Here is a 20379-nt window from a genome sequence, read left to right as displayed (position 1 = left end):
TAGCCCTTTTCCTCAGCGCCATCGACCGTGGTGAGGGCAGCAGAAGAGGAAGTATGAAGGCGGGCGGAGTATGGAGCACGCCAGGACTTAGATATTTCGTCGTGGACTTCGGGGAAGAATGGTGAAGCTCGCTGACGAGGGGCCTGGCGGCGCCCCGGCAGGAACCATTCATCCAGCCGGCTCCTAGATGGCTCCTCGGGGGGAGACCATTGAAGATCCAGCTCCTCAACAGCTTTAGATAGGACGCGGAACAGTTCGGCGTCCATACCGGCGCTGGCGGCGCTGGATTGCGCAGACGGCAAGGGGGCGGGGTCATGGGAAGAGCCCGACAACTCCTCTGCGTCAGATGCGGCCAATGACATGCTGTCATCCTCGCATTCACTTCCTCCGAAGGAGACCAGATCGCTCGCAGCCGCAGAGGGACGCTGGTCAGGATGCAGGAAGAGAACTGGCGATTCCTCTCCGTGTGGTGAAGGCGAGGCACGCGGGGTCTGAGCCGGCGTGAGCTCGCCTGTCACCGCGCTCTTAGATCTCCTGCCCCGCTGCTTCTTCCTAGCAGGCTCTTGCGAGGAAGTAAGCGGGAGGGCGCGAGAAGCGGCGTCGCTCTCTGAAAAGAAAGCTAGCCGCGAGCGGAGGGAAGTGAGACTCATATTCCCGCAGTGGGAACATTCCGTCTCATTGAGCGCAGCCTCAGCGTGGGCGTGACCCAGGCACGAGACGCACTCAGCGTGAGTGTCAGCGGCGTGCAGAGGGGCTCTGCACGAGCGACAAAAACGCCGTGGCATTTGGAACAACGCCGTAGAAATTTGCTCTAATTTGCTCTTTTAGATATTCGCCGGATAGCAGCAGGGAATCAGCTCCGGAGCGTCAATCCGCCGAACAGTGAAGATCCGCTGCGAGGCTCGTCAACGGCGAAGAAGAGGCTTGCTTGAGCGAAGTCTGCGTAGTCAGTCTCTGCGAAGATCAGAAGTCGTCGCTGAAGAAGAAGGATCTGAGTTCCCTATGGCGAAATGCTCGCTTATATAGCCAGATGCTCCGCCCCTTTTGGCGCGATCGGGCGCGAATCATCGCCATAGGTTTGTGCATCTCCGCTGCCGAGCCATTGGTTCGTTTCTTTAACACTGCACGAACCAATGGCCGTGCAGTTACACTGCGTTATTGAAATGCTTCAGTCTCAGGAGAAAAGGAGCTTTTCCCATAGCGTCTTTACAGACGCAGTACGAGTGAAAGTATCGAAAGGGAACTGTTGTTTTGAGCTGGTTTTTCAATCAATTCGGTCAAATCGATTTACACAGCTACTCTTATGGAAATAAAATAGAACACGCTCTTTCTCGCCAGTTGTTATCATCCCATGAGCTATGTATCTGCAGTTTCAAATGTTTACAATGTGGAAGTGAAAAAATGAAAGATGTGTTGGCTAAGATGGATTATATTTACTGATTTGATGTCCTCGATTCTTCCTCTGAGGCCATTAAGAGTTTCCTCTCTCTCTGCCTGGTTCTCAGGGTAGGGGAACGTTTGTGTGTGGAAGCTGTGTGTACATTAAAAAAAAAGCAAAAAACTGAATAAAAAGGAAGTTGTACATTGCAGCGGTTAACAGATTCATTTTCAGACCATACATCAGTCCAGTCCGCTGTCACAGACTGATCAAAAAACTGGAAAAAATGTTCTGTTGTAGATGACTGGATAAGAAAATTTGGTAACACTTTACAATAAGTTTTATTAGTTAACATCAGAACTAAGAATCAACAATACTTCTACAGCATTTATTAATCTTAGTTAAATGTTCATTTCAGCATGTACTAACACATCATTAAAAATAACAAGTTGTGTTTGTTAACATTCGTGGTCAAAAGTGACCAAAGACTTAAAAAGTTTTTTTTTTTTTCTTCAAAAAATCTATGAAATACATTTTTGTTAAATAATATTTTGTGAATATTAGAATTTTTAGGAGTTTTTAATGATAATGCAATATTTATACCAGTGTTGTTTTTGACAACCATCTTAGATTTAGTCTTAGTCTTAGTCTTTTGGACTAAAATGGTTATTAGTTTTAGTCAAATTTTAGTCACTTCTATATGTGATAGTTTTAGTCCAATTTTAGTCGACGAAAAGTCAAAAAGGTTTTAGTCTAGTTTTAGTCAAAAAAAGGGGAAAAAGTAGTCTTTTAACAAATTAATGTAGGTCAGTAGCCTATGTATTTTGCTGTTGGGTAGTGTCAGTTAAGTTCTGAAAATAGCAGATCTATAGTTCAACACAATGTGAGCTTCCGGATCGACTATTTTCACCAATAATTACAATAATGAAGGAATGTTTTAAAACATAAAAGACAAACAAGGATGGAATGCTAAAACGGCTTGCCATACTAGTATGTCAAAGAGTATTTAATGCTAAAACGGCTTGCCATAGCGGCAGATATTTTCCGGTTTTAATTGGCATGCACAATAAGCAGAAATGTCATGCATTTTAAACGTCTGACGGACCATCCACTAACATTTTCGTCTATTCTCGTCTCGTCAATGAAAACTCACACACGTCTCGTCATGTTTTAGTCATCAATGAGCCATTTTTATCTCGTCATCGTCTCGTTATCGTCATGAAAAAAAGTGGCGTGACGTCAACGAAATGATTTCGTCATCGTCATCGTTGACGAAAACAACACTGATTTATACCATTTTAATGAACATTTTTTCCACTAGAATTAATACATTTTTTTGTATTTAATTATTTATTTTTTACATTAAAATTGCTTGATTGCTGAACACCTTTTTTCAGCACAGTGGCTGATTTGTACCACCAAAAGATTCTCTAATTTTTGTATTTCCTATTCATTTCCTATGTCGGTCATTTTTGACTGTGAAGGAGCCAAATGTGACTATTTTTTTTTTTGACCTTTTAACATTTCCAAATCATGTCAGTGATTTTTTTGTGCTTACATAGCTAATGCAACAAAAGTCATTAAGTGTCATCTCATTCCGATGAAGCTACAATTTTTAAAATTTCAAAACATACAATTTTTCGGTCAAAAATGACTGAAGAGGCCCAGAACACACTGTGAACTAACATGAACAAACAATAACACCACTGCTTAGTATTTTCTCCTTAAAACTGTGGAATCTCAAAGGCTGTCCCAGAAATGTGGTTTGAAACGGCCCTTTTTTTGCTACATCACAAAATTCAATAACCAATCACGTCAATGGATATATTCATATCATTAGCATGCAAAATATGCCAATAGGATTACTAGCACAATACCAAAACTTAAATAACATTTACAAAGATTAGTGTAATAAATGCATTGTTTGTTGTCCATTCATGTTAGTTAAAACATTACCTAGAGATGCACCAACATGAAAATTCTTGGCCGAAGCTAAACAAAATTAAACCTAATGTATTTTGCCATTTTTTCACAATTGCATAAATTAAATAGCCAAAATGTGCTTTTTACAGTTTTGTCTTGTTTTCAAAAAAAAAAAAAAAATCACTTAACACTGAACATTTTTTACACTCTAGTAGACATTATAGCCTACCAACAAAGCACAATTTAACTTAAAATTAATAAGTTAGTAAAATAATATTCTTTGGCCATTCTTAAGACCCCCTTCTTGAATCAGGCATGTGTTTTTAATGTACAAATAAATGCAGCCTTACTGAGCAAAGGAGAATGTGATAATAAATGTATTAATAGAGCTGTTGTAATGATTGGTATGATTATTTTTGTCTTGCTTTTTTATTCTTTTTACAGAACAACAGTAAAATTACAATACTAACATTTATGAATGTTGACTTTTATTCTGGCAGAAACTCACAAGAAGACCTCAGTGCTACTTTTTGCTGACAGCAGCAGATTTATGAATGATTCTCATCACACAGATTTTCCTCGCGCTTTGGACTTTGAACCCTGGCTAAGGAGCTTGTGCAGCGCTGACAGAATAAATACAGTTTGTGCGTGTATTAGACAACATAACGTTCTGTAGTTTATTTTCTAATGGTTTAAGGCCATTTGGTGATTTCAGTCATCATACAGTAACCAGCAACAACCAGCCCTTTCTCTTCTCATGGAAGACATGCGATGCGACACTAAACGGTCTCTCGCTGTCGGTGCTTGTGATGATTTTTGCGTCTTTCTCTGACAGTTTTAAATGCTTCCACACTGCCCACATGTTTGCTGCATTAGTGTGCTCCTCTATTTGTTCACGTCATGTCATTGTTGGGTATAATTTATTATGCCTTTTTGCTTATTCGGACAAACACCGAAAGAGCATTCAGTGCATCCCTAACATTAACTAATGTTCTCAAATGACACCTTTTTGTGAAGTGTTACTGAAATTTTAAATATAATTTATATAATTAAATCAACTAATCTATGACTTTTCTAGGATTCATTCATGAGATCTCCAGCATGCAAATCACACAGTGACCATCCTCCAAAACCATCAAATCTATATCACCTACCAGTCACAGATCTTCTTCACTTTCTGACCGATTTGATCTCCCCAGAACGAGATCAAAAACACAGTCCATTGCACCTCCTCACCCTGAGGAGAAACAACCAGAATGCCTCATCAACAAAAAACTGCTCATGTTCCTACAATCTAATAAAAACACTATAATCCTGTACATTCGACCCAACTTACAGGTACATCAACCTTTCGGTTATACAACATTTTTTAATGACTTAAGTCTTACAGAATCAGGATGTTCGAGTTTTTCTTCCATCTCATGAAAGTCCACAATGATGTAACCACGACAAGCACGCCATAGCAGCCTCTCAAAGGCATGCACTTTCCATGGATGAACTACACCGGCCACGAAGCTCAGCCTGACGTCCTGTCTGTTCTCTGCCAGACCCATTGGCTCGAATGAGACCAGTGGAGCCTATGAAACATAAACATGTGCATTTATGAACCAGACAGATGCTTATGTGTAAAAGAAGGAAGTGAATGTATTGTGACATTAAAGTGCAGTTCCTACCTGTGAGGCCGTGAGTGAATGTGTCTGTTTTAAAACCCCTCTGTACTGAAACAGCTGAGTATACTGAGACCGCAGACTGTCTCTGTTCCTGGACACCTGCCATGTGTAAAGCCACAAACTGACAGCATTAAAGACAATATGAATCAACTTTCACAATATTTAATAAACAACACTAATGTGATGGACTAGTATGGAAATAATGACAATGTAAATGTGATTAGATACTGGTATAGGAGTGCACTGAAAAACATTTACAGTTAAAAGGAGAAGTCCACTTCCAGAACAAAAATGTAAAGATAATTTACTCACCCCCTTGTCATCCAAGATGTTCATGTCTTTCTTTTTTCAGTCAATAAGAAATCATGTTTCTTGAGGAAAACATTTAAAAAAATTATCTCCATATAATGGACTTAAATGGTGCCCCCAAGTTTGAGCTTCCAAAATGCAGTTTAAATGCAGCTTGAACATGCAAAGTAGATCAAATGCCCTTTACAGATAAAAAGTAAAACAGATGTAGGTTGATTTTGACGTTGAAGAAGAAAACAAGACGGGTTCACGCAGACTTTGAGGTTAAAAAGTATATAAATTGTCAATTTGTTTCAAAAATGATCAATCGTTTTGCAATATAAAAAATAAAGGTGAATGCATGAATGAAAAACATGCACATTTTTCAATTCTGGTTTATATAAAAAAAAAAAAAATCACAAATACAATTTAAAATAAACGAATATTTTAGTATAAAAATGGCATTTACTTATTTCGGCTTTCACCCACAGGGTGCTTTGTTTACACCCGGTCACTCCATGCCTTTTCTCTGATCGGATATCTATCGATTACGAAAAGACCAGGTGTAAATGCCCTCTGAAACGCTTTCGAGATGGATTTAAATTCACCACTTCAGGAGGTGGTCTGGGCCACATTCCAGACGAAACTGCATCTGCAAATTTTACTTCTCCAAAAATATTTAAATAGCAGACGTGTGAGAGCGTTTTATAGGCTATAGGGTATTGCCGTGGATGAGTAGCTGAATATCTTCAGCAAGCCGACATGCAAACTGTTAAAATGAAACTAAAAGTCGCAGATGCTCAACACACAATCATCTTCGTTAAAAGTAGTGAGACGAACTTATCTTTGCAGTGTTGATGCCACACTCTCTTCTCATACGGTCTTTCACCATTTTAAATTTAAAATTTTTTACAAATGTTTAAAATTTTAAAATTTTAACAAGTTTTTCATTTTTTTTTTAATTTTAAAATTAAATTTTTGAATTGAAATTTTTTTTAATTTCACATTTAAAATTTTACATTATAAATCTGAAGTTGAACACAGCACCACATGCACGCAGCAGTCGTGAACAACGTAATGTTATTGTAAACGGACAACATACAACGGTAAACACTGGGTCGGTACTTCTGCAGCAATTAAGGACAATTTTGAAGTTGGGGACGAAAATGAGATGGGAGTTTTTTGACATACCCTAACTGCATTGGCCGGAAAAATAAATAAATAAACAAAAAGTGTTCACGCCGAAGGAGTGGAATTCTGGATTGAGCTTGAACTCCATAATAATTATGATAATAATTATTATTTCTCGTGTTATTAGTAACCTTCTAGGTTGTTTTATGATTGAATAGAGTTAGCAGGTAAAACATATATTAGTAGTTATAGACTATGGTAAGAATGAAATGTGCGACAGTATCCTTTTTGCCTGAGTTCTGTCTTTTTCCAGAGTCAAGATGTCATGTCACAGGAAGTCAGGGTGACCCTCCTGCTTACGTCATCAGCAAGTGATCAGGACATCTGTGATATCAATGTTCATGTTTTCCTGATAGACATTAAAGTGAGTCATGTTTGATTCCGTTTCTACCTTCTAAGAGGCGGACTGCATAGTATATGTGTATAACTAACCATACTGATAAAGTGTCTTGCCAGAGCTAGGCCACCTTGAACAGAAGATAATGTTTTTGTGTGTCTGCATGTGTCAGTATCTGTCTTTGAGTTCAGATGAGAAGACTATCCTGGAGAAGTTCGTCATCTGTTGTTGTCTCGGTCAGAAAGAGGCTTCTGGAGAGACCTGTTGTGTCTGACCCCTGATCTTTTGTCGCCTTTTGTCGCTTGTAGATAGGCTTGAGCTGACGTCCATATGTGGAGATTTTCTAAGTTATCTAGGTTTTTGACCAATCAGGATCTTCCTAACCTATGCATTGACATAATTAGCAACCTTTGTTAGAGTATAAGTACTGGTGTTTTGAACATGTACGCAGAGCGGCCTACGAACTCCATCGAGAGTGTTGAAGCTGACTTCTGCTGATGAAACTGCAAACTATTTTCTTCAGTAAACCTGACTTCGATGGATTGAATCTTCCCCTTACAACGCAGAATCAGATAAGACGAGCATTTGAGGTTAAAAAGTATATAAATTGCCAATTTGTTTCGAAAATGACCAATCGTTTTACTAGATAGGACATTTCTTCATCAGCTGGGATCGTTTAGAGCCATTTGATGCTGCATTTAAACTGCATTTTGGAAGTTCAAATTTGGGGGCACTTTTTAAGTCCATTATATGGAGATAATTTCTGAAATGTTTTCTTCAAGCAACATAATTTCATATCGACTGAAGAAAGAAAGACATGAACATCTTGGATGACAAGGGGGGTGAGTTCATCATCTGTAAATTTTTGTTCTAGAAGTGGACTTTAAAGGGATTTTCACCTAAAATGAAAACTTTGCCATCATTTAATCACCCTCAAGTTGTTCTAAATCTGTATGATTTTCTTTCTTCCATTAAACAGGAATTAAATTATTTTGAAGAATGTTGGTAACAACTTTCTGGTCCCCACTGATTTCCATAGTTTTTTTTTTTTTTTTTTCATACTATGTAAGTCAACAACTGTTTGATTACCCACATATTTCAAAATATCTTTTTTCTTCTTAACAGAAGAAAGAACTATATACAGGTTTGGAACAACATGTGGGTGAGTAAATGATGACAGGATTTTCAAATCTGGATAAACTATCCCTTCAAGAAAGCAAATTAAGAACAAAAAAGCAAATCGGCTCAGTTTGGAGTTTTTGTTTTTAAACAAGCAGAAATAATGTAACACAATCCCGCTGAAAAAAACACACTAAGTTACAAACCTCCCGGAGCTCTCGGGCCAAGCGCTCACTCTCCTCCTCAATGGTGAGGAGGTCTCTGGGCTGAGGAGCCGGAGGGGTTGGTATAGGGGGCTGCAGTGTCTGGGAGAGACTGCGAACAATCTCATGCTCCAAAAACACTGGAACAAAGTGACTGTTTAAAAACCTTTAAGGCGAGACACTGCAGGTGAACAGGGTAATAAAAAATTAACTAATAGTTATCACCTTACTTACCCAGCTGATTGATTACAGTAACAATTGCAAACTTTTTTGTATTACAATTTTTCTAAAATGTTAAGTTTAAATATGCAAATCAGGCATTATGTAATGAAATATGTGCTAATTTGCATACATTTCTAGTTCAAAAATCTAAACACTGGATGAAGTCAGTTTCAAAATTCTTGTTTAATTTTTTTTTGACATATTAGAGTGAAATATTTTTATAGAGGGAATTTTGGGTAACTCATTTTGTCACTCCATAATTCGGAAAAAAACAGAACAGACTGAAAACACTATATATTTTTTTTAATTTGGGGGGTGGAATAAAATGTTGTATAAAATCAAGCAAATTATATATGAACAAATCCCTCTGTCAGGATATAGACAGTAATAAAAATTTTTGAAAAAGTTTGGTGTAAGTGCTACTGAAGTGGAGATTTATGGCTCAGTGTAGGAGAAAAAACTCATTTTGAGAAAACAGCCTTAAAAAATCTGTACTGTAATTGAAATCTATTGACACAAATAGATAAAGTGTTATAAAAGAAACACTTAACAGTGTCTTTCAGATATTTTCTTGTCCGAAAAAAAAAAAAAAAAAAAAAAAAAAACCTTTATGAAAAACCAAACCAAACTTTACAGGTGCATGAAAAAAACTGCGTTTTCTAAACATTTTAAACATACATTTTGCATTGTTAATGTAAAAAGGTGAGCAGATGAAGACAAGCTTGTTCACTTTATACGCTTTAGACATGTAAAACATCCATGTTTTACATAATTATTGGATGCTTTTTATAATATATTTGCATACACACCATGTCACTGTGTGATTATGTAAGCAAATGAGTGACCTGAACCAGTGCATTTGAACAAACTGTCTGAAACAACTAGTTTGCAGAAAAGAATCTGGATTTTCCCGTTGCCTGAGGCTCTGGATTACAGGTAGCAATGTTGTAAATAATGTTCAGTTTTTTGCACAGATCGAACGTTCCAGTTCATAAAACTCTAATATACAGTGCGTGCATAATTATTAGGCATGTTGATATTGTGGTCATCAGAATTGAGGAAAGTTACTTTTAAAAGTAATGCATTACAATACTGAGTTACTCCCTAAAAAAGTAACTAATTACGTTACTTTGTTACTTTTTATGGAAAGTAATGTGTTACATTACGTTTGTGTTACTTTTTTTTAAATCTGGGCAGGGCTTGCTTGTTTGTTTTTAATATAAAAAGTTCTATTTTTGGCAAATGTAAAAGCCTTTTCACACCAAAAGCAAATTCACGTCTGACCGCAGAAGAAAAAATGTCAACTAAAAAAAGGAAAACAAACGTTAGATTATCATGAGTAATTTTTTCTTATTAGTATGGATGAATTGGATCATCGAAGGTCGGCAGCAAAGACATCGGTTAATAAAATGTGATTAAATACATAAAGGATATTTGTATTATTTAAATTTAATTTACATTTAGGTTTACGTTGAATTTGACTGTTTTTATTCATTTTGAGGGATACTGTATCTGTTTTTTTAGTGAGTGAGATGAGTTAATGCATGTTCACATTTATTCTAGAACTAAAGTAACATCTTACTCACAATTTCTCTCAACATGGGGACAGGAGAGCTTTTAATCAATAAATGGATACTTATTTGAAAAAGTAACTCAGATATTTTCTTGTCAATTAAAAAGTAATGCGTTACTTTACTAGTAAAAAGTAATTTTATTACACAACTTGCGTTACTTGCAATGCATTACCCCTAACACTGTTGGCCATTTTTTATTTTCCAAGCACATCTTACCAATTCCAAACCACATCAACCTTAATAACTACTATTAATTTTGTATTTAATCATTTATAGGTGAGATATAATTGTCCATGAAGGCTGGAAGTGAAAATTTCCTTATATTCAGGTACATTATTATTAGGTACGTTTTCTTTTACAGATAAAATGAGCCAGAGAAAGGGATTTAACTCAGACTTAAAAGTCATGAGAAGTCATGCCCATGAAAAGGTGGGTCAGCCCATTTAGAAAAAACAGCTGGAGAGGAAAAGACAGATGTTAACTGCAAAATAATTAAGAAATTAAGATGAAGAAATGAGGGTGTGAAAACATCAGAAACCATTTAGTCTCCAGTCCCACCATTTTTCAAAACTGCAACCTACCTGGAGTCTCCAGAAGTGCAATGTGTCAGGTTCTCACTTTGACTTTGCTTGGGTAAAAAAATCCTAAAAAAAAAAAAAATGACCCTCACTTTTTTTTATATAGGCTTAATAGACAGATAAGTTGAGAGTGACTCTTGAAGAACCAGCATCACATCCTCTTGTACCACTGTTTCAAGAATGTATCTTTCAGAATATGGCAGTGTTTCGGGAGTTTATTTTTAGCCTTTACTTCCTAATCTCCTATCCTGAAAAGTCTGTCTTGCAGACATGGACTAAAAATGAACTCCTAAAACTTACTGCCAGATTCTGGAAGATATATCCTTGAAAGAGTGCTACAAGAGAATGTGATGCTGGTCTTTGTGTATTTCACAATGCTTCTGAACGTTATTCTCAGTGTTGGGGTAATACATTACAAGTAACGCAAGTTACGTAATAATATTACTTTTCCCAAGTAACTAGTAAAGTAACGCACTACTTTTTAATTGACAAGAACATATCTGAGTTACTTTTTCAAATAAGTAACGCCAGTTACTTTCCCCCCTCATTTATTGACTAAAAGCTCTCCTGTCCCCATGTTGAGAGAAACTGTGAGTAAGATGTTACTTTAGTTCTAGAAAAACATGCAAAAAAAGAATCTCACTCACTAAAAAAACAGATACAGTATTCCTCAAAATGAATAAAAAGTGAAATTCAACGCAAACCTGCAATAATTAAATATGTTAAATAATACAAATATCCTTTATGTATTTAATCCCATTTTATTATCCGATGTCTTTGCTGCCGACCTTCAATGATCCAATTCATCCATACTAATAAGCAAAAATTACTCAAGATAACCTAACATTTGTTTAGCTGAAGAGTTGACTTTTTTTTTCTGCGGTCTACTGTACAGATGTGAATTTACTTTTCTCTAAGCCTGAGGCTTTTGGTGTGAAAAGGCTTTTACATTTGCCAAAAATAGAACTTTTTATATCAAAAACAAACAAGCAAGCCCTGCCCAGATTTAAAAAGTAATGCAAAAGTAACGCAACGCATTACTTTCCATAAAAAGTAACTAAATATTCAATTAGTTACTTTTTTAGGAACTCTATACTGTAATTACTTTTAAAAGTAACTTTCCCCAACACTGGTTATTCTTATTAAGTGAGGGTCATTTGTCAAAGTCTCTGAAAACCTGACACATTGCACTTCTGGAGACTCCAGGTAGGTTGCAGTTCTGGAAAATGGTGGCACTGGAGACTAAGCAGTTCCTGATGGCTTCACATCTAATTCTTCACCTTAATTCTTATGCGTCTTTTCTTCTCCACCTTTTTTTTTCGGACTGTGCTGACCAAATGAGCATTTTGCTGTCCAATGGTCATGCCTTAACTTTGCAAATTCTAGTATTGCATTAGTACTGCATCCTTCTCATGGGCATTTAATTATTTGTGACTTTTCACGCCAAGTTAAATCTCGTTTTTGGCTCATTTTATCTGTAAAAGAAAACGAACCTAATATTTATGCACACCTGAGTTTTCACCTGAAGCCTTCATGGACAATTATATAACACTTATAACTGATTAAGTACAAAATTAACAGTAGTTATTAAGATTGATGTGGTTTGGAACTGGTAAAATGTGCTTAGAAATAAAAAAATGACCAGAATATCAACATGCCTAATAATTATGCACACACTGTATTGTCAGAAGGAGCCATGGGTATTAACTTGGTGCTCCTTTATATGACTTGCATTTTATGAATCACCAAGGACCAGTTTCAACAAAAAAAAAAAACTTCTTTCCCATTCTACTGAAGAAAAAAAACTACATCTTGGATGGCTTGGGTGTGAGTAAATTAACAGCAAATTTGGGTGAACTATCCCTATAAGTCTCTTATTCTCACCTAGGTTGCATTTATTTGATTAGAAATACAGTAAAAACTGTGATATTGTAAAATATTGTAAAGTAACTGTTTTTCATTCTAAAGTATTTTTGGTGTCCCAGCACTAATCTTGACACAGGAAAGCTTGTTCCCCCAATCTAATGGCCTAAATGACAATAGCTGCCAACAAACTGCTCCAAAGCAGGAAGCAAATACATTTAGACTTAGATGATTGTTTTCCAAAGACATTGTTCTCTTTGGAATAATGTGCACTGATATCTCATGCACAAGGAACATGTGTGAAATAATGAAACCGAGAGAGAAGGAATGAAGGAGTTGAGGAGTGACAGACTCACCAAAGGTTTTCTCCAGTTCCTCACATCTCCTAACCTCGTTCACAAACTTCCTCTGGAACGCGTTCACATTTGGATTCAACTGAGATTTCAAACAAACATGCATTATTATCCTCTTTGTGACACTATATAAACAAAACACAGGGTTTCTGAAAAACAGAAATGATAGCATATATTATCTCACATCTCTGAACTCCACTATTCCCAGCTCTCCCAGTTCACTGACACAGTTGTAAGCAGATCCTGACTGGAGGAAGAGCTGTACCAGACAGACCTCTTCACTGCGGAACAAAGATCCCATGACCTGAAACAAACACAGATCACACAATCAAACTGCAATAATGGGTTCTTTTGTGTCTGGAAACGTGGACACACTTGGATAATTCATACGTGAACAGACATAGCACTTCCACTTCTGCTTTGAGTCAGTAAGTGTGTGAGCATGAGTGTGTTCCTCTCTGAGGACTTTTCCACGTTTCATAATGTCACCTACAGTAAAGCAGAAAATAACTAAAATCTCAGGGATTACATAGGCTGTGTCAAACTACATCAATATTTGTAACCACTTATTTTAATATATTTAACATATTAATGATCTATTTTAAGCAATACATTTTTCGTATAATTATTAAGGCCAAACACTGCAGGTGAATAGGGCAAAACCAAAATTAACTAATAGTTATCAACTTACTTACCCAGTTGATTGATTACTTTGATAATTTCAATTTTTTTTGGTATTACAAGTTTTATAAAATGTTAGGTTTAAATATGCAAATGAGGCATTATTTAATGAAATATGCTCTAATTTGCATAGATTAGACTCAAAAGATTTTACAGAGGGAATTTTGTCACTCCTTAATTCAGAAAAAAAGACAGGAAACACTATATTTTTTTAATCATTTTTGGGGGAATAAAAAATTTATAAAATCAAGCAAATTATATATGAACAAATCCCTCTGTAAAACCCTTCAGGATATAGACAGGAATAAAAATGTAAAGTTTGGTGTGTGTAAGTGCTACTGAAGTGGAGATTTATGGCTCAGTGTAGAAGAAAAAACTCATTTTGAGAAAACAGCATTTAAAAATATGGATTGTAATTGAAATCTATTGACACAAATAGATAAAGTGCTAGAAAAGAAACACTTAACTGTGTTCTTTGGATGTTTCCTTTCTACTCGTCTGTAAAAACACTTTATGAAAAACCAAAAAGTCCAAAATCTCAAACTTGATAGGTGCATGAAAAAACTGCGTTTTTGATTGAAAGACCAAATGTAATATTTGAACTTTTAAGCAAATGAATCCATGACGTTGCAAAACCATTTAAGTGAACAAAAAAGGTTAAAAGGATTGTGAAAAGCTTCCATCTATAACCTGTACGAAGGTGGCATTTCTCAACTACCCAGTTTCTACATTTGGGTCAAACTTATTAAACAGAAAATAAATGCGCTGTTCATATATTCAGTATACATTCGTATTTCTAAAACCACTGATGGTTCATATTGAGAGGTGACATCTAGATCATGTGATCTCACTTTGATCACATGCATCATCACAGGTTTTGACAGCTAATTACTAGTACTAGCAAAAGGACACATAATAATTGCAAAAGAACTAAAATATTTGCTAACAAACTCTTTGGATACTGAAAGCAGCAGAAGCCCATGATAGTTTAATGAATGCTGAAATAAAGGAAAATACAAATCTGAGCCACAGTTCCTCTTTCTACAGGAATCCCACTGCATTACAAGATATGCTACTTTAATGAGGAAAGTTATTAAAAAAAACATGAATATTATATAATTTTATCTGATATACTTTTGACTGTCTGTTAATTTGCATAGTGCATACCACAACAAAGTTTCATTTTCGCTTCCCTGGCACTATAAAACCTCACGAAAAGCATTAAGGAAAAGGTATTCATCAATGGGGATTGATCAATCTCAGATTAAAGTTTAGATAATGCTGAAAGAGTCGAAACTGACTGAAAACCACGATGATAGATAGTGTATTTGCAGAATATGTATCAAACAATGTCACGAGCAGAGACAACACCAGTGGAAACATCAACTACCTGCAAACTTACCGGATGATAAAACACCGACACAGCAGCTCCGACACCGACAAAGAGACACTTGTATCCTTTGGATATGAATGTTTTCTAACGGAGTGACCGGCGAATCTTCCTGAAAGCATAAAGTTGTAGCAGCTGTACTGAGAGTGAATCACGAACTTCCCGTTTCTTTAGACAGTCACGTTACTGCAGCTCATCACGTGACTCCACGGACAAACTTCAGGGCTGCTTCCATTGGGCCATCGAGTCTTTGTATGAGAGAGAATGCCGTTAATTTATATATTTTAATTCATATTTTGTATGATCATTTACATCGTGTTTTTTTTTTGTATGTACGGAATTTTGTGTGATTTGCGAAATAAAATAAGTTGCTTTTCTTCTAGGGGGCGCTAGGCGACTCATCAAGATGAATCCTGTTTGTTTTGTTTAACCTTTTAAACCTAACCAATTCAAAGAAGTTTTTAGACCCTAAATAATTCCTTATCCAGTGGTATATCTGAACTAGCGATAAGATATACATACATACGTGCAAATTCTCCAATAATGAACATAATTTTGAGGAGCTTCTCAAGGAATTTCAACAATATTTAGAACTCTTTTTTTGTATCTGATTATACCAAAGCGAGAAAAACATTAGTTTTTTTTTTTTTTGATTAAAGATTTTTAATTGTATTTTTAATTTGCCCTGCTGAAAAAAACAGCTGGTTTAAGCTGGTTGTTCCAGCTGGTCTCCCACCCTAACCAGCTAAACCCAATCAACCAGCTTAGGCTGGTTTTATCCGTTTTTTTTTTTTCAGCAGGGTGGCTTTTTTATACATTTTTATTGATTTTACAGTAAACAAACAAACAGGAACGTAAAGGGGCAACACATACAGGGTACAACATACAATAGAAATGGTACAGCATTGAGCACTACAATCACTTATTAGCCCCATTTCTAACTAACATATAGACCTTTTTCCTGAGTAAACGATGAGCGCCGCCATTACGAATTCTAGATTGAATGCTTTTCTGTTCCGGTTTCCATAGGAACCCATTCAAATAGCCTCCATCTGTTTTTAATGTAGCTAACGTCCGCTGCTTCTTGTCATACACACTCATTAAAGTGAGGCACTGACAAATGACGGTCATTGCGACATTGCCAAGTGATGGCGCTATGGAGCCATGTGCTTTTTAAAAACATTTTAATAGGTTAGTTTATTAGCTCGGAATATACCCTAATTTGACTAGAAACAATGCAGACCGGAAATGCAAAGCATTCTTTCAGTTAAGAGTCAGACTTACTTCCGTGTTCAGGAAAAACATCTATAGAAGTATTACCCAGGCTGGGGCCACTATGGTTCCAAGAGGATGTAGAAAAACATTATAGGTGCATCTCAGTAAATTAGAATGTTGTGGAAAAGTTCATTTATTTCAGTAATTCAACTCAAATTGTGAAACTTCCCTGCTGAAAATCAGCTAAAACCAGCATAGGCTGGTTGGCTGGTCTTAGCTGGTTTAAGCTGGAAATGGCTGGTTTTAGCTGGTCTCCCAGCCTGGCCAGGCTGGTCAGGCTGGTTTTAGCTGGTGGTTTCCCAGCCTGACCAGCTAAGACCAGCCTGACCAGCCTGGCCAGGCTGGAAAAATGGCCAAAACCCCTCTAAAACCAGCCTGCCTCCCAGCTATGACCAGCTAAAACCAGGCTGGTTGACCAGCTAAAACCAGCCAACCAGCCTAGGCTGGTTTTAGCTGGTTTTTTCACCAGGGTTGTGTATTACATAAGTAGTAGTTCATGATTTGGCTCACATTTAACAAAAAATAGCAATTCACTATCTCAACAAATTAGAATACTTCATAAGACCAGTAAAAAAAAAAACACTTTTAGTTCATTGTTGTTTCTCATTTTCCTCTTGACAATACCCTATAGATTATCTGGGTTCAGGTCTAGTGAGTTTGCTGGCCACTCAAGCACTCCAACACCATGGTCATTTAACCAACTTTTGGTGCTTTTTGCAGTGTGGGCAGGTGCCAAATCCTGCTGGAAAATGAAATCAGCATCTTTAAAAAGCTGGTCAGCAGAAGGAAGCATGAAGTGCTCTAAAATGTCTTGGTAAACAGGTGTAGTGACTTTGGTTTTCAAAAAACACAGTGGACCAACACCAGCAGATGACATTGCATCCCAAATCATCACAGACTGTGGAAACTTAACACTGGACTTCAAGCAACTTGGGCTATGAGCTTCTCCACCCTTCCTCCAGACTCTAGGAACTTGGTTTCCAAATGAAATACAAAACTTGCTCTCATCTGAAAAGAGGATTTTAGACCACTGGGCAACAGTCCATTTCTTCTTTTCCTTAGCCCAGGTAAGACAGCTCAGGAGCGGCTTAACAAGAGGAATATGACAACTGTAGCCAAATTCTTTGACACGTCAGCTTCAGTCCATTCCTTGTGAAGTTCACCCAAATTCTTGACAAGCCTCTCAAGGCTGCTGTTCTCTCGGTTGGTTGTGCATCCTTTTCTTTCACACCTTTTCATTCCACTCAACATTCTGTTAACATGCTTGGATACAGCACTCTGTGAACAGCCAGCTTCTTTGGCAATCAATGTTTGTGGCTTACCCTCCTTGTGAAGGGTGTCAATGATTGTCTTCTGGACAGCTGTCAGATCAGCAGTCTTCTCCATGATTGAGTAGCCTAGTGAACCAAACTGAGAGACCATTTTGACAGCTCAGGAAACCTTTGCAGGTGTTTTGAGTTGATTAGCTGATTTGCATGTCACCATATTCTAATTTGTTGAGATTGGTGGGTTTTTGTTAAATGTGAACCAAAATCATCACAAGTAAAAGAACCAAAGACTTAAACTGCTTCAGTCTGTGTGCACTGAATTTATTTAATACACAAGTTTTACAATTTGAGTTGAATTACTGATGCACCTGTATTTTAAAGAAATACACTTAGTTGCCAAAAGGCTAACTTTTAAAAGGCTGTTACAAGAGTGTGCCCTCATTTCCCTGTCTAAAGCTCAATAATTCCACTGGTACACTTTTAAAAATATCCCTGTGACACTGACTCACAGTAGGAGGCTTGATCTTCAACTCAAAGTTGCTTTAATGCAAACCTCCAAGGCTAGCAAAAAAGCATAACACTGCAGTACAAGTCAATGAGGTCTATGAAGAACAATGACAAATTGACTCAGCACAGAAGCACTTCTGAAGTAGCATTTCAGTGTCTTTACACAGGATTTTGAGCAGGCACAAAGCAGCCTTAACTTGGCGTTGCAAAGGTGTCTCAAGAAGGGCATTTTACAATCAAGTCAGAGACATATACCAGCAGTACACAAAGAAACCAGAGTCCTTTTAAAAAAAATAAATGTCAGTAAGGTTTCAATAAACTAAATAGCTTAATTTACAGGTTTTTTCAGTCGCTAACAAGCATTTGTCCAATCAGTTGTCACATTTTCAAAACTCTAAACACAATTAGCACAGCATCGGTCTTTTGTGGCCATACCATTCACACATTTCATGTCGTTTTCACCCAATATGCAGTCAGTGAACACATTTCCACAATGCTTACATTTTCTTAACAGACAAGCTATACCTCCCAACAAAATTATGGATTGTTTTTGTAGTATTTACGAATGTTAGCACACAACATCCCGCAATAGCAAATACAATATTCCAAACCTTAGATACAGTATAAAAACCTCTGCTTCTGCAATGAAATCAGTTCAAAAACAATATCAATATCAAAAATATATCTCAGCTGATAATAAACAAACAATTGAATAATTGACACACAGCTGATTTATGTTGGGTAAATTGGGCCAACCACAGCTGATTCCAGTCTGGCTTAGACTCAGAGGCAGTGGTTATTTTTTTCTATTACATTTACACTTATACAGTAAAAGGAGGAATTTTAGGAGTGATGTTTTGGAAACAGGGTTGGGGTCAATTCAGGAATGAACTCCATTTCAAAGAAGGAAATGGAATTGGAATTGGAAATCAACAACAATTACAGGAAACAGAGTTGGAATTGAATTTGAATTACAGGAAGTGGAATTCAATTCAGGGAAATTCCACTGAGTTCCGTTTATTGCTGTTTCTGAGCATCTATTTGTGATTGCATTTAGAGACATACATTTGAACTTTATTTATGATGCTTTACAAATACCAAGTAATGTATGAAATAGAGTTGATCAAATGCAAGTAAATAAAAATGAGAACTGTACATTATGAATTAATTATTGAATGACAGTGGTGATACGTTTCTGGATGTACTATACATTCAATATATGATTACCACATAATATATGTCTCAACTCACAAAAAAATGAGTCATGTTCATTCATGTATTTCATTCACTTTTTATTGCATCGAATTATCATCATTTCCTGAAATTTGGCATGTGAAATGATCATACTTGACATACTAAACATACAGTACTTTCTATTTCTTTTATATGTTTGTTGTTTATGTGATTTACAATATTTAATGTACTATAAACTATTAAGCAAATCAAGTCAAATTATTTTATTTAGCAACTCAAGTGGAATTTAGTGGAATTTATTTGATTTCAATTCTGTTTCCCGACATTCCAATTCCAAATCCAATTCCATTCCAGGAAGTGAATTGGAATTTACCATTCATTCTCAATTCAATTCATGAATGGCCCCAACCCTGTTTGGAAACATGTGGCCTTACCCTGAAGATCGCAGAGATTAGATACAGTAATTGTGTGCTTTTTTTTTAGCATGTTTTGCATGCAAATACCTGTAAAACTGAAACATAAAAGTCTATGCAGTTTTTGTAATATCAACAATAGCTAGTATTTTGAAACCTGGTGTACTTTGATTGACTGCATGTACCTTGTGAACTGAAAAAAAGTGTTATTCTTTGACAGAATAATGTCATTTTGAGTCAGATTTCCAGTGTTTTGGTAAAGTTAGTGTGTGCAGAGAAAGATGTGTTCTATTTTGAAATGAAGAGTTAGTATATATTTAACATAATGTATTTTTGAGAAGAAAATTATCCATTTGGCCTATTGTGTTTTGTAGGTGGGAGTCTGTGTTAAGAGTTTAGAAAAAGTATCTTAAGTATGGGTAAGCGCTTGTTAGCGATTGAAAAAAACTGTAACAGGTTTTGGAACTCTTAGAGCAGGAGATCCTGGAGATCTACCTTCCTACAGAGTTCAGTTCCAACCCTGATCAAACACACCTGTCTGTAATGATCAAGTGCTCCTTTAGATCCTAATTAGTTGGTTTAGTTGTGTTTGATCAGGGTTGGAGCTGAACTCTGCAGGAAAAAAGCCCTGCGTTACATTCAGAAGGGCTCATTCCTAATACCCTCTGGAGTGAGAGTTTCGAAGGGTTGAAGGGTGTAGGGAACCAAAAGTTTTTTTTAAGTGCCCTTCTGCGTCATCATTCTGTGACCACACGGAGGCGCTGTCATCATGCAAAGGATCTGCGCAAAGGATCATGGGACTTTGAAGTGTCCATCAGTTGTACCCTTTGAAATCCTTTATTCCAAAGGGCCCTTTGAAGTGGCTAGTTATGAGCACTTCGGTTTGGAACGACTCTTCAATATGGCGGCCATGGTTGTTTTCACTCCAAAGTGCCCTTTAAAGAGCGATATA

General features: G+C 36.7%; 1 protein-coding gene across 1 annotated transcript in view; it reads right to left on the bottom strand.

Moving 5' to 3' along the window:
- Positions 1-14941, bottom strand: part of tcirg1b (T cell immune regulator 1, ATPase H+ transporting V0 subunit a3b) — a 39086-nt gene extending 24145 nt beyond the window's left edge. Inside the window, exons 1-8 of the mRNA XM_073820135.1 lie at positions 14783-14941; positions 12884-13003; positions 12703-12781; positions 8113-8249; positions 4975-5070; positions 4690-4878; positions 4456-4538; positions 1438-1531 (exon numbers count right to left, since the gene is read on the bottom strand). Of these exons, the coding sequence (XP_073676236.1) occupies positions 1438-1531; positions 4456-4538; positions 4690-4878; positions 4975-5070; positions 8113-8249; positions 12703-12781; positions 12884-13000 (795 nt within the window). The 5' untranslated portion in view covers positions 13001-13003; positions 14783-14941. The remainder of the gene's footprint in view (positions 1-1437; positions 1532-4455; positions 4539-4689; positions 4879-4974; positions 5071-8112; positions 8250-12702; positions 12782-12883; positions 13004-14782) is intronic.
- Between the last annotated feature and the right edge of the window lie 5438 nt (positions 14942-20379).

This window comes from Garra rufa, chromosome 16, assembly GCF_049309525.1.
Source record: "Garra rufa chromosome 16, GarRuf1.0, whole genome shotgun sequence".
Classification (NCBI taxonomy): Eukaryota; Metazoa; Chordata; class Actinopteri; order Cypriniformes; family Cyprinidae; genus Garra; species Garra rufa.
The sequence above is the reverse complement of the archived record's forward strand: the minus strand, read 5'-3'. Positions and strand labels throughout refer to the sequence as shown.